Source organism: Plecotus auritus (genome assembly GCF_963455305.1).
Source record: "Plecotus auritus genome assembly, chromosome: 14".
Taxonomy (NCBI): Eukaryota; Metazoa; Chordata; class Mammalia; order Chiroptera; family Vespertilionidae; genus Plecotus; species Plecotus auritus.
In genome coordinates, this window is record NC_137780.1 from 5,807,064 (window position 1) to 5,822,293 (window position 15,230).

General features: G+C 42.6%; 1 protein-coding gene across 1 annotated transcript in view; it reads left to right on the top strand.

The window, feature by feature from the left end:
* The window catches only part of RYR2 (ryanodine receptor 2), a 203,519-nt gene that overhangs the window by 106,899 nt on the left and 81,390 nt on the right, over positions 1-15,230 (top strand). The window contains exons 43-54 of the mRNA XM_080651042.1: positions 129-261; positions 456-559; positions 1,606-1,741; positions 2,251-2,437; positions 3,953-4,055; positions 4,373-4,493; positions 6,303-6,472; positions 7,599-7,819; positions 9,052-9,142; positions 10,475-10,615; positions 11,962-12,125; positions 14,243-14,321. Coding sequence (XP_080507168.1) covers positions 129-261; positions 456-559; positions 1,606-1,741; positions 2,251-2,437; positions 3,953-4,055; positions 4,373-4,493; positions 6,303-6,472; positions 7,599-7,819; positions 9,052-9,142; positions 10,475-10,615; positions 11,962-12,125; positions 14,243-14,321 — 1,650 coding nt within the window. The remainder of the gene's footprint in view (positions 1-128; positions 262-455; positions 560-1,605; positions 1,742-2,250; positions 2,438-3,952; positions 4,056-4,372; positions 4,494-6,302; positions 6,473-7,598; positions 7,820-9,051; positions 9,143-10,474; positions 10,616-11,961; positions 12,126-14,242; positions 14,322-15,230) is intronic.

A 15,230-nucleotide genomic window follows, 5' to 3' on the forward strand; every position in this document is an offset into this window, starting at 1 on the left:
TCAGAGTCTGGAAGTGGGAAGGTCTTCGGGCCAAGGCTCTGCAGACATGGGCACACATGGGTTAATAATGTGACTCAATTTTATAAAGATAATTTGCTTTCACAACTAATTAAATGCTCTTTCTGCAGGAGATCACTTTTCCCAAGATGGTAGCCAACTGTTGCCGTTTCCTCTGTTACTTCTGTCGGATAAGCCGGCAGAACCAAAAAGCTATGTTTGACCATCTCAGCTATTTATTGGAAAACAGCAGTGTTGGTCTAGGTAAGTAAGGGTTTGACTTTTATTTAATTTTTGTCATAAAATAATACACATATTCCAATGTAATGTCAGTTAACTTAGAGGAGTGCAATATGTGTTGCACTTCAAAATTCAATTTTAAGTAAAAGTGTGTTCTACACGGAATTCATAGTTGCAGCCCAATCCAGGTTTTGTTTCATCTTCATTTGGATTAACAGCTTCGCCAGCGATGAGAGGTTCGACGCCCCTGGATGTGGCGGCAGCCTCAGTGATGGATAACAATGAGCTGGCCTTAGCTCTGCGCGAGCCGGACCTGGAGAAGGTAGGAGATCCCACAGGCACCAGACCTGCGGGGGAATTCTGCTTCCGGGGTCTGAAGTCTAATTAGACTCTAGATCTAATGTACTGACACTGACACCCACCCAGCAGCTGCAACACTGTGGCCTGGATCAAAGAGAGAATCTTAAAAGCAGAGAGAAAAGCAGTTAGTTCCCTACCAGGGAGCACCCATAGGACTGTCAGCGGATTTCTCAACAGAAACTATGCAGGCCAGACAGGAGTGGCAAGAAATATTCAAAGTGATAAATAGCAAGGACCTACAACCAAGAATACTCTACCCTGCAAAGCTATCATTTAGGATTGAAGGTCAGATAAAGAGCTTCACAGACAAGAAAAAGCTAAAGGAGCTCATCACCACCAAACCAGTATTACATGAAATGCTAAAAGGTATTCTTTAAGAAGAGGAAGAAGGAGAAGAAAAAAGATCATAAACATGAATAATAAAATGGCAGTAAATACACATCTATCAACAATTGAATCTAAAAATGAAAATAAATGAACAAGGAATCTAATGAACAAAATAAACTGATGAATAAAATAGAACCAGAGGCATGGAAACATGGAACAGACCGACAAATCTCAGAGGGAAGTGGGGAGAGGGGAGCAGGAAGAGATTAACCAAAGGTCTTATATTGCATACTAGAGGCCAGATGCATGAAATTCGTGCAAGGGGCTCGGCCCTCACAGCCGCAGCGGCTTGTCCCAGCTTCGTCAGGAAGGTCGTCCGGAAGGATGTCTGGTCTAATTAGCATATTATGCTTTTATAATTATAGGTATGCATTACTTGTGGACACAATAGGGTGGTGAAGGCCTGGGGCCGGATGGGATCCCAGTGGAGGGGGACAATGGGGGGAAAAGGGGGGTGTCTGTAATACTCTCAACAATAAAGATTAAAAAACACACAAAAACTTTCAAAGCTGCATTTGTTACAAACCGCCCTTGGATGGTGTGTCTCGCCGTCTGGAATAAGCAGCTGACCTCTGACTTGCCGCCCGAGGGCTCACGCTCTGCTCCTCGTCCTGTTGGCAGGTCGTCCGGTATTTGGCCGGCTGTGGACTGCAGAGCTGCCCGATGCTGGTGGCCAAGGGCTACCCAGACATCGGCTGGAACCCAGTCGAAGGGGAGAGATATCTCGACTTTCTCAGATTTGCTGTTTTCTGTAACGGTAGGACAATGGCTTGTGGGGCCCTCTTCGCTCATTATTAAAACTGCATAGAAATAGTGATATAAAATAGTCATATATGCCAGCATTTTCACGGGGGAGATAAATATTAGAAAAGAAACAATATTTTATAATCAGATATTTACAGTAACTTATTTTATATTTATTTTGATAGTGATGCTGTACTTCATTATTAAATTTAAAATTTTCTGTACTTACAGTCTTATAAATTTTTGTAATTGGATTCTATAAGGCCTAGGACTATGGCTTCAAGTTACAAATTAAAAATTAATAAATGAATAGTATATGCCTCCATAATGCTTTACTTTACGTTGGAAATGTTAAGCACAAGAACAGAAAATGACAGTCTTGTACACATAAAACTAGTCATTTGAATGTAGTTTTGGCTTTCCCACCATGTTCGTTGGTTTTGGTTATTACTTTTTTAATATAAGTGAATTAATGTAACATCATTTGCTCAGAAGCCCATGTGACCCCGCTTGTGCCTGCAGGGGAGAGCGTGGAGGAGAACGCGAATGTGGTGGTGCGGCTGCTCATCCGCAGGCCCGAGTGCTTCGGCCCCGCCCTGCGCGGTGAGGGCGGGAACGGGCTCCTCGCAGCCATGGAAGAGGCCATCAAAATAGCCGAGGACCCTTCTCGAGATGGCCCCTCCCCAGCCAGCGGGTCCAGTAAAATCCCGTAGGTCTAATACACACACTCTTAGGAGTAAATTGTGCTGCTTGACTTGAACTTTTACAAAATACAATTTGCAATCTGTTAATTTCAATGTAACTGCTGATTTCTCCCCTTGGAGACCAAGTTTGTTAGATGTGGGGGAGGGATGAGGGGCTGCTGGACCAGGCCGAATGAACAGAGACCCGAGGAGGACGTGGCTGGAGTGAGGACCTCAGGTTGTGGGAGGCTGTACGTGGAGACTTCTCCCAGGGACTCTGGTAAACTTCCTTCTTACGGTGATGGCAGCAAGCCTTCGAACCTGGAGTCGAGGTCAGGGGAAGCAGCTAGAATGAGGTTTCGCGACAATAATGAATGAGGAAGAGACCTTTAGGAAGATAATGGGGGGACTTAGTCCAGAAGAGGGGGTGTCATCATGCTAGGAGTGATGGCGGGGGCAGCGACCGCCTTCCATTTGGCCGGACATGTGCAGGTTGTGGGTACTTAGCGTCAGCGATGGGCATGCTTTAATCCCGCTGCCGCTCCGATTGTTTTACTCTGGGTGGTGGCAGCCCTGCTAGGCTCGTGATCCCCACTCCTGGAGGAGAAACAGCACGGGGCCTATTGGAGGCAGGTTCAAGCACAGACGTCCTGCCGACCCTGCTGCACGGACAGCCCGGCAGAGTTCTGTCCACCATGGCTGGGCTCCAGACCGGGAGGGTCTGCACTTCTCAGTCAGCCACCGAGGCAGGAGGGCCCTCAGTTTCTCCAAGTTGCAGAAAGTACACCAGTGGGAGTGCCCTCTAGGGCCCTGGGAACAGCCTTGCATGCCAGGAAAGGTGGGGCCAGTGCAGCCTCGCTGTCCCTGGTCAGACCTCTGAGTCCAGCCGACGCAGCGGACACAGCGGACTGCTGAGCTGCCAAAGGAGGAATGCCTTGCTCTCCCAGGTCCATCCAGATTTGTCTCTCCTCAGTGAGACGATGAAATGTTTATGTTTGTCTCACGGAGGGGGAGGGGGACATGCCGGATTACTGGGAGTGGGTTGGTGGGTAAGAGGTGAGTGGGTAACTGAGATCCTGTTTATAAGGTTCTTACTCTGGGGAAAACTCTGTACTGGCCACCCTGTATATGTGACCTTATGGGACAGATCTGTGTCACCCTTTCTCTAAACGTATCTAGTCACAAAAGTTTTCTAAATATACCAAGTCCTTCCATCTATTACCTTGCTTGTTAATGAGCTAGCTGCCACTACAAATTGAGCAGAATCATCAAATTAGCAATTCTTTTTTCCCCCCTTCTTGAAAGGATCTTAATATTCACATTCTCACAAGGGTGTTCTTGGTGATAGCATCTCAAATCTGGTCTTTAATGCATTGTCATTTTGCTTTAAAATGTCCAGCTGTGAATTAAACACAGACATGGAAAGCATCAGAATGAATTACCTAGTGGCCCCTGTCCCCTGAGAACATGTAATAAGCCAGAAATGTCACGTCATCCTCCCATTTGATTTGCTTCTGTTTCTCTGGAATGATCCATGACAGTGACACAGCGGAGGAGGACAACACCATCCACATGGGGAACGCCATCATGACCTTCTACGCGGCTTTGATCGACCTGTTAGGACGTTGTGCTCCTGAAATGCATGTAAGTTCCTGGGGCCCGGAGCGGCACCCTGGCTCCTCTGTGTGAAGACACCGTAGCTGGTAGCGGTGGCCGCCTGCTTCTTAAAAATAACACTGCAGGCCGCTGGCCTCGGCATAGTGCGCCCATGTCAGAGGAGACTGTGGGCAGGGAAATATCATCTGTAAGCCCGAAACAACCGTTTCTGAGCCGGGTCTAACTTCATGCATATCCATAAAAGAAAGTGATTTAAACGCGATTCTGTACTTCAAGTTTGTAGGCAGAATTATAGCATCGATTTCACAAAGTGAATCTAATGTTCCTTTGTTCTCTTCCTGTAGTTGATTCATGCTGGGAAGGGGGAAGCCATCAGGATCAGATCAATTTTGAGGTCCCTGATTCCACTGGGAGATTTGGTGGGTGTGATCAGCATCACTTTCCAGATGCCTGCAATAGCCAAAGGTGAGGTCCCTCGGACTAGCCCAGGCCTGTCTCAAACTTTTTGAGCACACTTGTTCCAGAACGGAGTGTGGCCATGTAACAGTGAAAGGGGGAGGGGCTCAGAGACCTGAAGGCAGTACATGGTCTCGGAAAGAGATGCTGCTCCCGCAGCTCTGGGCCCAGGAAGGCTGGACCAAGGTCCAGGAGGTGACTTCAGGCGGATGAACCCTGCAAGTCCCCAGGGTTAATGTAAAGCCAATGCCCAGGCCTCCGCATTCCAGTTAGCAGAGGAGGCCGTTCATCGGCTTTGTTGTCTGTGTCGGGGGAGCCAGTGAACAGACATAGCCACTGAGCTCTGGGTCCCAGATGGATGCCATTGTCACTCCTTAAATGAATGAGTGTTTAAAACCAAAGTCTTATCCTAGGATCTGTGAATTACTCACCATTTCTTATCTTAGGATCTGTGAGTTAGGCGCAACCATATGTTAAAATAGTAGAACCTGATACATTTAAATTTCGTATCATGTGCTTTTTATGAGACTTGAACAGGAATTTCCTATAGGCTTTTAATAGAAAATTACAGGCACTGGCAGGTAGCTCAGTTGATTAGAGCATCGTCCTGATATGCTAAGGTTGAGGGTTTCATCACAGGCCAGGGCACATACAAGAATCAACCAATGAATGCATAAGTGAGTGCAACAACAAATCGAATCGATGTTTCTCTCTCTCTCTCTCCCCCTTCCTCTCTCTCTCAAGTCAATAAATAAAAACCTATTTTTTAAAAAGGAAAAAAAAATTATACCACACTGATTTAACACTAGGGATTGGCTGGATTTTAAATCCAATTTTACTTGGTTTAGAGCTAAATTTGCAAATTAATAGGTATACAACCTTAGTCTTTAATCTGATTTTTCTTAAAACATTGTTATTTGTTTATTTTCATTATGTAAATATCAAATTCATTCATTGACTATGAATGAAAACAAAAAAGTTGCAACTGTTCTTTGGGATGTTGTGGTCAGTATCTTCTGTCGTCTTTCCCTGGGTTCTTCTTGCTTTGACATTGCATCATCATTAAAGATTCCGTGATATTCTTTGTGGAATCTCGTGGTGGGTTATGAGCAGCAGTTGGCATAATCATCACATGGCCAAACAGAGAGGACATCATTTTCCCAATAATTTAAATTGACACGTGATCCCATAATTCCTAATATTATGGTCCCCAACCTATGAACCTATGGAGTTAAAATAAAGGATTTAGTAATTTATATAGACATCAACACTGGTTGTTGATAGAGAAAATAATATGACGCTCAGATAGGTTTTAAATGTTAATTCTAATTATGTTCATGAAATATATTTCATTGAATTGTTTCATCATTTTGTAATTATCCTACAAACATATAAGTGTATCGAGAGTATCACATAGTGGTTAGTAAGTTTTAGTAACATGTAAAAGAGGCTCCCATTATTGAAAAGAGGGAAACCTTGTTTTATGTTTTAACTTTTCATGGTATTTACTCCTGGTTTTACAATGTGGATTTGGATACCTTCTTTTTTTCTTCTCAGTATCTAGCATAATGAATGCTATGTCCTTATCACATTGTTAACAAATGGATATACCAAATAACATTTCCGTGACTGGGATTTAAATTGCACTGTCATATGCCCTGAGCCAGTTGCCAGCATTAGCTTGTTCAACAGAATAACAGAAAACCACTCAGCAGATAACTTGGCTTAAAGCATGAGGGGGCTGGAAAGTAGACGTTTGTATTCTGTCTCTCAAATGGCATGACCATTGACTACAACCTGTCACCTTCTCTCTTTTAGATGGGAATGTGGTGGAGCCTGACATGTCTGCGGGGTTTTGCCCAGATCACAAGGCAGCCATGGTTTTGTTCCTTGACAGGGTCTATGGAATTGAGGTTCAGGATTTCCTCCTCCACCTTCTGGAGGTTGGCTTTCTGCCAGATCTCCGGGCTGCTGCTTCCTTAGACACGGTAATGACTTGAACTCCTGGCTTCCTGGATTGTGACTCTCCAGTCTCTGGCTTGTGATACTTTTTTCATAGGCATATTTATTCATTTATTGTCACCAAATGTTTATTGAGTACCTATTATATATTTAGGCAAGCGGTGTGTAAACAGATAACAAAGTAGACTATTTCCTCAAGGAATTCATTGAATAGTAGAGAAGACTCAGACTCAAGAATAAGATAAGGATTCTAATCAGGTGCAATGGAAGACAATAAGAAACTCATCGAAAGCCTAATTTGGGAGGCACTGTGGCTCATGATAACCTCTAAGTTGACCTAAACAGTTATTCTCAATAAAACAGTTCAAGTATTAAGAAGGTTTGATGGACATTGCTGAGTTATGTACTTATGATGTTATCCTGGTGTCTTCATGTTGACGTACAGATAGGTTAAGATCTGCCCCATGTACCCAGTGGCCCCATTGAGACTCTGTCATCATCAGTGTTATTTACTGCTGCTTGAAACTTTGTGGAATAAGCTGTAGCTTATTGTCCAGGAGTTTTATAACACCTCCTTTCATCCTCAGCTAAATGTGTCTTCTTGATTTTAGAAGGCGATAGATTGTTAGTTGACAATAGGGATTTCATTAATGCCATGAGAGGAGAATCATAAAAATGAAACTTCATTTTTTTTCCTTTGGGTGTGTTCACATGAAATTCTGAGTTAGCATAATAATGATGCTGGTGGACATGAACAGAAATAGAAACAGTATTAATAAGTAGAATTCAGAGAGAATGTATGAAGATGAAATATATTTTGAGAATAAGCTCTTTTCTCTTTCTTCTCCTAGCAAAGTACTCATATTCTTTGATATCATTAGTGTCTTTATCTTCCATTTCTCCTGCTATTGATATTTTATTATAGAATATGAGCCTCTTGGCTCTTGGGCTCTTGGAGGAGATAATACTTCATTTATTTTTTATCTATTGATAAGCAATTGAAGCTGATGGTTTTTAGTGGTAAAAATCATAGGAATCACATTTAAAGGTATACATTTTCACTTTTTTGTCATTTTTTAGATAGCGAAATTACATGTCAACCTATTGATTCCCCAAACACAAATGACCTTCTCCTCTCCAATTCCTTTTCAGGCTGCGCTGAGTGCTACGGACATGGCCTTGGCCCTCAATCGGTACCTCTGCACAGCCGTGTTGCCTTTGTTAACAAGATGTGCTCCTCTTTTTGCTGGCACCGAGCACCACGCTTCCCTCATCGACTCGTTGCTTCATACCGTGTACAGACTTTCTAAGGGCTGCTCACTGACCAAAGCTCAGCGGGATTCCATAGAAGTTTGTTTGCTCTCCATTTGTGGGTGAGTGGGAACTAACTTTATCCAGTCTCTCCTTCTTTCAGAAAGAGAATTTATTTACTATGTGGCCCTCTACAAATGGTTACGAATTTTGGAAACAACTTCTGTACCAAAAAATTAATTTCTAGTAGGTAGTCCTTGTACTAAGGTATGCGCTAAGTTTAGGAGTGTTCCCCAAACCTCTCAAGGGTATCTAGCCATTGGATGTAATGTTGGACCAGTTGTGCTGTTCTGGATGCTAGGGGCGAGGTGGTGGTGTGAGGAGTCCCTGGCCACTTCAGTGTAAGACTAATAGATTCTCCCCTTTTGATTCTTCCAGAATAGAAGAGAAAGAGGTCCTTACTAAATATAGAGAATGATTCGGTATACTAGTAATATTAAAGCATTACTGATGGGTGGCAGTGAGGAAGGCTGGCTCTTCCCTCCAGCTGGAAAACCACTTCCTGTAGGGAGAGGTGTTCAGATGCCTTCCCCACGAAAACCAGAACCATCTGTCTCCTCCCTCTGGAGTTCTGACGGTGAAAGGGACAACTTCTCAGGCCCCTGATGAGGATGGAGGCTTCTTTCTCATTGGACAGGAGCTCCTGGAGGTGCAGGCTTGCAGCTAATAGTACACTGCGAAGGGAAGGTTTCCACTCACAGTGGGGTGTAGGGGTTTGGAAGCCAGACGGGACTCGGGGAGGTGAAAAATTAGGAGATCAGTTCTATCACTTCCCTGAGGCTAAAATTCTATAAAATGGAATACGTGACTCACAGATTTGTCTACATATTAAATGGGTAGGAGCTTCAAGGTTGCCTGACAGTAGAGGGCTGATGTCCTCCACGTCCACCTTTCCATCATCCTCTGGCAGAAGTTCCGTCTCAGCCCTTTTCTCCCTCCTGCTCCTCATTCGCTCGTCTTTCTGCTTCCCATCTGGTCACTGGAGACCCTTCCACTCATGGGAGTGAGGGAAGACACATTACTAAGTCGTGTTAGGAAGGGAGGGAGCAAAGAAAAAGCGTGTCCTGTGGGAAAGAGGGATCAGTCTTCAGATCAGAGTGGAGACAAGGTGCAAATGGAACCTCTTACTCACTGTGTAACCATTGGTTAATCTTTGCATTGGGAACACCTAAAATTAACATCCTCTGAAGAGAGGTATAGGTACAGGTTCTTGGCATATTTAATTTAGTCAAATGAATTATCTACTTAGTTTAGATCGTTTACTCCATTATTAAAATCAGCTTTGTTCCACCAGGCAACTGAGACCTTCTATGATGCAGCACTTACTCAGAAGGTTCGTGTTTGATGTTCCGCTGTTAAATGAGCATGCAAAGATGCCCCTTAAGGTAAAGATGAGACACGTTCATAGTTATATTACTACTGGGTCCTCTGACTGTTTCTTGTTACAACCTGTACGTACGTCTCTTAGAAATGTCATGTTTGGTGTCTGATGTTGGAAGATTTCTTCCAGTTGATGAAATGGGCATATAACTATAGATCTGTGTGTATCAACCTAAAATATACAAGCAATAAAAGGCCACAGAAATCCCAAGATTGATTTACTGTAAGTCAGTGGAAATGGAAATCAGTGGGAACAAACGGGCCACACGAAAAAGATGAGCCAAGAAATTCTCAGGCTGGAAACACGGTGACAGGCCTGGCCTAGCACGTCAGCAGCCTCACGGGATGAGGAGTGGCTTTGAAAACAGCGGTTCTAAGTTGGCAATCTAATGCTGGTTTCCAGTTGTCGTGGCATAAGGTTGGAAGGTAACCTTTCTGTATAGCCGTTACGGTTTGTCACGGAGGATAGAGAAGTCACTGCATTCTCTCTGCTCTGGTTATTATTCTCTTCATGGATGACCAAACCTGCAATCTTTTTGGTGTACAGGACGACGCTCCAACAAACCGAGCCATCCAGCCAGGGCACAATCCAAAAATTTTTAGTTGATTCATAAGCATCATTTTATTAACTTGTTAAATAATTGTGAATATTTTTTAGTTTATAGATCAAGGACACATTATCCAAAGAACTACCAAAAAATTGGAAGATGCTATAATTTGAATTTCCAATTTAGTTCTAAACAAATAAAATATTTAGAGGAAAACTTGATAAGCTACATAGACACTCAGTAAGATAATAAATTGAAAATATACTTAAAGAAATGATGGAAGTGGGCAGTTTGGGGGTTACTTAGAGACATCACATCACAGAGTGTGGGGTGAAGGGTCGCAGAAAGGAAGCACAAATGTTCAGGGGTGCAGTTCCCTCAAAAGGCACATTTTAGGTCCCCTATCCTGGGGATGTTTGTGCTCAGGTCACCCTGACGTCCGTCCCTTTGTTATACGCACGGAGTCCAGGGGATCCCAGTTCATCAAACTGTGAGGAGGTAAGTGATGGGCACTAACGTAGAACGCAGAGATGCATAGACAATCCAACAGCCTCATAAAGAATGTGCAAGGTGAGTGGTTTGTAAAATTGGTCCACAGATCTCTCTATGCTGTCACCACTGTTACGTTTGAAACAGACATGGAACAAGGTCACCCAGAAGAATTCAGGTGGCTCGAGCAGTTTTGGTCCTGTTTACCTTGTTCCCTGGTATCAGAATGCCACGTGGGAAGAAAAGGAAAAAGTATCGAAGGGGTCTTAGGCTCACTGCCTTTGTCATTGTTTCCGGTAGCTGCTGACGAACCATTATGAGCGGTGCTGGAAGTACTACTGCCTGCCGGGCGGGTGGGGGAGCTTCGGAGCTGCCTCAGAGGAAGAACTCCATTTATCAAGAAAATTGTTCTGGGGCATTTTTGATGCCCTGTCTCAAAAGGTAACTTAATATTTTGTGAGCTTATTTGTGTGATAAAATAATTAAAGCCGTAAGTTCTTGATAAGATTTATAGTTTTTTCTGTTTTTTTTTTCCTGAATTTATAGCAAATGTTAAAAAAGAAATTCATAAGGACTTTTCATAATTGCTGTGGCACCATGTCTTTGCGATCATAACATTTTCTGGATTTAAAATGGCTAAGCGTTTTAGGAAATCATGCACATGGTTGATAACGTTTCTGTTGTATTTGGTCTTATTTGGGCTCAAACTCCCCTAAGTTACCGCCCCAATCGTATAAAACCTGAAGAAATTATATCAAGTATGAAAATATACTATATGAAATCTCCTGGAGTAATAACATTCCAGTGGTCTACTGACTGTCCACTTGCTGCTTATGGACATTTAAGCCCTTCTACTCAGACAGCCCCTCAGAGTCCCATATTTATAATGAATAATCCATATTCCTTCAGAATGGATAGTCACACATGAGAGAAAAGTAGACACCATGCTGTGTACAGTTGTGCTTACATTCTTGATCACAGTTATTTTGTCTTCCCTGATAGACTTGATGAGACTTGATGAGACTTCCCCAGATAGCCAGAGTTTGCCTCCTAGTAGGGTAAAGTTCGTGTGACTTCATTTAGCAGTGACTTCTTGATAATTTTTCTTGCTGAATTATAGAGTCCTTTTAAAAGAATATGTACGAGACATTTTTAGAAGAATTTACAACATTAAAGTTGAATGGCTAAAGTGAGATCTGATTTAAATGACTATTTTTGATTTTTTAAAAAAATCTGTAAATACAAATTTAATGAATCATGTAATTTATGTACCAGAAAGTTCGGTGATACATGTTTCCTGTGTTTCCCTCTAGTTTGGCTCTAATCCTGATGTCTTTGCGCTGAAATGCCCTCCGCAGGTGTCCTCACGTGGGGTCTCTACAATGTGCGGCCCCATCACCGACCATAACTGAGAAATACAGTCCTCGTTGCCTGAAACGGGGTTTTTGTTGTAAAGACACATTGCCCACTTCGTTATACACTTAGCATATACTCAAAGCCACATCGTTTCAGGTATCGAGGAATACAGTTGGAGAGAAGCAAAGGTGTTTTCTTAGGCTGCAGCTGCAGTGTGTTGCTGTCAGCGTTTCTCGTGTTTGCAGGGATTTCAGGCTGAATGGCCTGTTTTCTGGGGCAGAATTGGCTGATGAGCCGAGTTAGCCCAGGGGATTCACCTTTTCTCCTTCAGCATCTCGTCCTCCACAGTGATCGTGTGGACAACTTTGGCTAAATCGTGACACACTATTTATTTCTTTTCTTTTTTTTTTTGGTTCTCCATTTCCTCTTAGAAATATGAACAAGAGCTTTTCAAACTGGCTCTGCCGTGCCTGAGTGCGGTGGCGGGCGCACTGCCCCCGGACTACATGGAGTCAAACCATGTCAGCATGATGGAGAAGCAGTCATCCATGGATTCGGAGGGGAACTTCAACCCCCAGCCTGTGGAAACCTCAAAGTATGGACTCTTTCTGTAGTGGCAGCTTTTTGTTGTAAATGATGTGTGAAGTCTGAAAGGATAAGGTGCTGAAGTGAACTTTCTCTCGTCCCTCCCCCGTGAATCAGTATCTTTACTAGGGGGCCCTTTTCCTCATGAAAGGATGGCAGTGATAACAATTATATGAGTACCCAAAGTGGATGAGCTGTGCCTTTTAGGGCACCCCTAACAGAATCGGGGTCCTCTGTTTATGACCACACGGTGCATCTGTAGTGCTGAGAATCAAGACAGTCTATCAGTTACATTGTTGGTTGAAAATTTACCCCAAATCTTCATTGAAATAGCAGCCAACCTGTGTGTAGGTCTCGGCCTCCATGCCCCCGGCATGAGCTGGCCTTTGTGTGAGGTCACCGCAGCGAGGCCGAGGGTCCCACTGACATTCAGCGGATAGAGCGCAGCGTGAGGTTGATGGGAATATCAAGTGAAGGCGTTTGTGGGAAAGTTAGTCTACAGTTAGAAGGCAGTGTGACCAGCTTAACACAGACACCATGTTACTCAATGCGGTGAAACTTCTTCTGTGGGCTTAATTGCGTAAAACGTTCAATAAATAGGATGTTTGGGTACCTCGGGTGACTGGAGTCTCGGCACTTCTGCTGTTGCTGTTACTGTCATCAAGTAAGAACGTGGTTTCCCATTTGCAAGGAAAGCTGCCTCTTCAGGCCACATTATCATCGAGTCTTTGGTCACTCAGCGAGATCAGTATTCACAGGGTCGTCCCTCGATAGTCACTCTCCTGCCCTGTGAACTTGCTTTGGAGTTTAACTTGCTGCCTTCTGGGCAGCCCCGAGCTGGCCAGTCCCCTTCCTGGGTCACTGTGGCCTCAGTGTGTGCGGGCAGCTCAATGCGCCTTAAATGTGCATGTCTGGTACTTGATGACAGTCCTGTGAGAAAAGACTCCACCCCAGCATTGGGCTTACGTGACTGACCCTAGTACTTCTTCCAGAGCAAGTAAACCACATGTTCACATTCCTACTTGGTAAGTTCCTGGTTTGCTAACATACAGCAGAATCCAGGATTTTAAAATAACATCGGGACAATGTCATCGTTTCGATTGATTAAATTGAATTAATTAATTAATGTTGGGCATATGTATAATTTACCTAGGCTTGCCCTTTGGGGGCTTCGTAACAGATTAAGTATAAACAGTAATCTCAATAATTTCTGTCTCTGTAACTTTTTCCTGAAGTACGTGTGTATCCCATAATTCAGTTACTGACTGATAATAGCTGGGAAAGAACAGTAACCATCTCACTACACCAGGTTGTAGTTAGAATTCTATTTCAACGTTAATTTCATTAGTAAGTCATATTCACCAAAGAATAAAATTATACATATACTTAATTTTTCATTCATAGATGTGTTTTATCTTCACGAGTCCATCAATTGCATGCACTCAGCATCTGTTCAAGAGATCAGATACTTATTTAAACATAAAAGGAATCAAGAATAAATGTTATAAAATCGTAAAGCATGTGTTAGTTATGTTTCCCTATATTCTGTGTTAGTAAGAATTAGAACAGTGGGATAGACCATTAATAATTAAAGTCATCAGCACATCACTCGTTGTATGAAATTAATTTAAAATTTAGTACACTTAAATAATGTAACCGGTCAGATTTCGGCAGTCTTCTACCCATGTAGAGTTGTTGCAGAAGAGACTTAAGTCAAAAAAGAATAACTTCAAAAAAATGAATATGGAAGAGAAGTGTGTCTTTAAGCTTGTTACATCTAACCATATCTTGATTCAGGTTTTTTTTTTTTAAAATTGGTATGGTCTATTGTCCTCATCTTTGAATACATTTTAATTACTTTTATTTATACTACACATAAATATTATATTTAACTCATGCTAAGACATTTTAAAGTATGAATCAATATATGATAAGCAGATAGAACATTCTCTGCTTCACTTTTATGACATTGTTCCTATCATATGGAAAAGTAATACCTTGTTAAAACAGATTTTTTAACAGCTATGCATTGAATGCAATTTAAGCATGCAGGGGCTGTGAGTAAATTATTAATGTGAGTCCCTGCGATCCGGCGAGCACCAAGCCCTTTCTCTGTTTCTCCCACAGCATTACGATTCCTGAGAAGCTGGAATACTTCATTAACAAATATGCTGAGCACTCCCACGACAGGTGGTCCATGGACAAGGTAAGGTCAGAGGCCTCCTCGAGCAGCACCGAGCGGCACTGGCCCCCCTGGGTCTGACCACACAGTTTTCTCCGCTAAAGGGAGAGCTTTATCTAGATTAGGAAAGAACGTTTAAATGACTTGCTAATATAATACTTAGCTAGCTCTGCCACTAATGCACATATGATACACTTACGAATAAGAATATTGGTGTTCAGCCCTGGCCGGTTTGGCTCAGTGGATAGAGCGTCGGCCCACCGACTGAAGGGTCCCAGGTTCCATTCTGGTCAAGGGCATGTGCCTTGGTTGCAGGTTCCCCGTCCTTGGTTGGGGTGAGTGCAGGAGGCGGCCAATCAATGTGTCTCTCTCACATCGATGTTTCTCTCTTTCTCTCCCTCTCCCTTCCACTCTCTCTAAAAACCAATGGAAAAATATCCTTGGGTAAGGATTAACAAAAAAAAAAAAAAAAAAAAAAAAAAGAATATTGGTGTTCATAAAAACCACAGTTTTAAATTTTTAAAAAATCTATTAAATCATAGATATAATTCCTAAACACACATTGTTTGTGGGAATAAAAAGTAATCATCAGGGGCTTCAGGAAAAGCAGTGATTCTGGAAATCTTTTAAAGAAACTTTAGTTTTATGTGTAATTTTATATTAGATGAAACATTGAAAATTATTAATCAGAATTTAGTGATTGTATCTCTTATTACCAAGTAGATATGCATTTCACTAAAAATAGATTACATGGCAAGATGATCTGTTTACTTTGTGTTGTCAGAAAACAATTCAATCTGAATGAGATAAGAGCAGTCGCCGTCCGTGGCGTAAGTCCTGCACAGGCTGGGAGTGTATAAGGAACTGCTGTGTCTGAGTAGTGACGTTTAATTTGAGCCTAGTTAAACTTGAGAGAAGATGGTTAAAATAGGC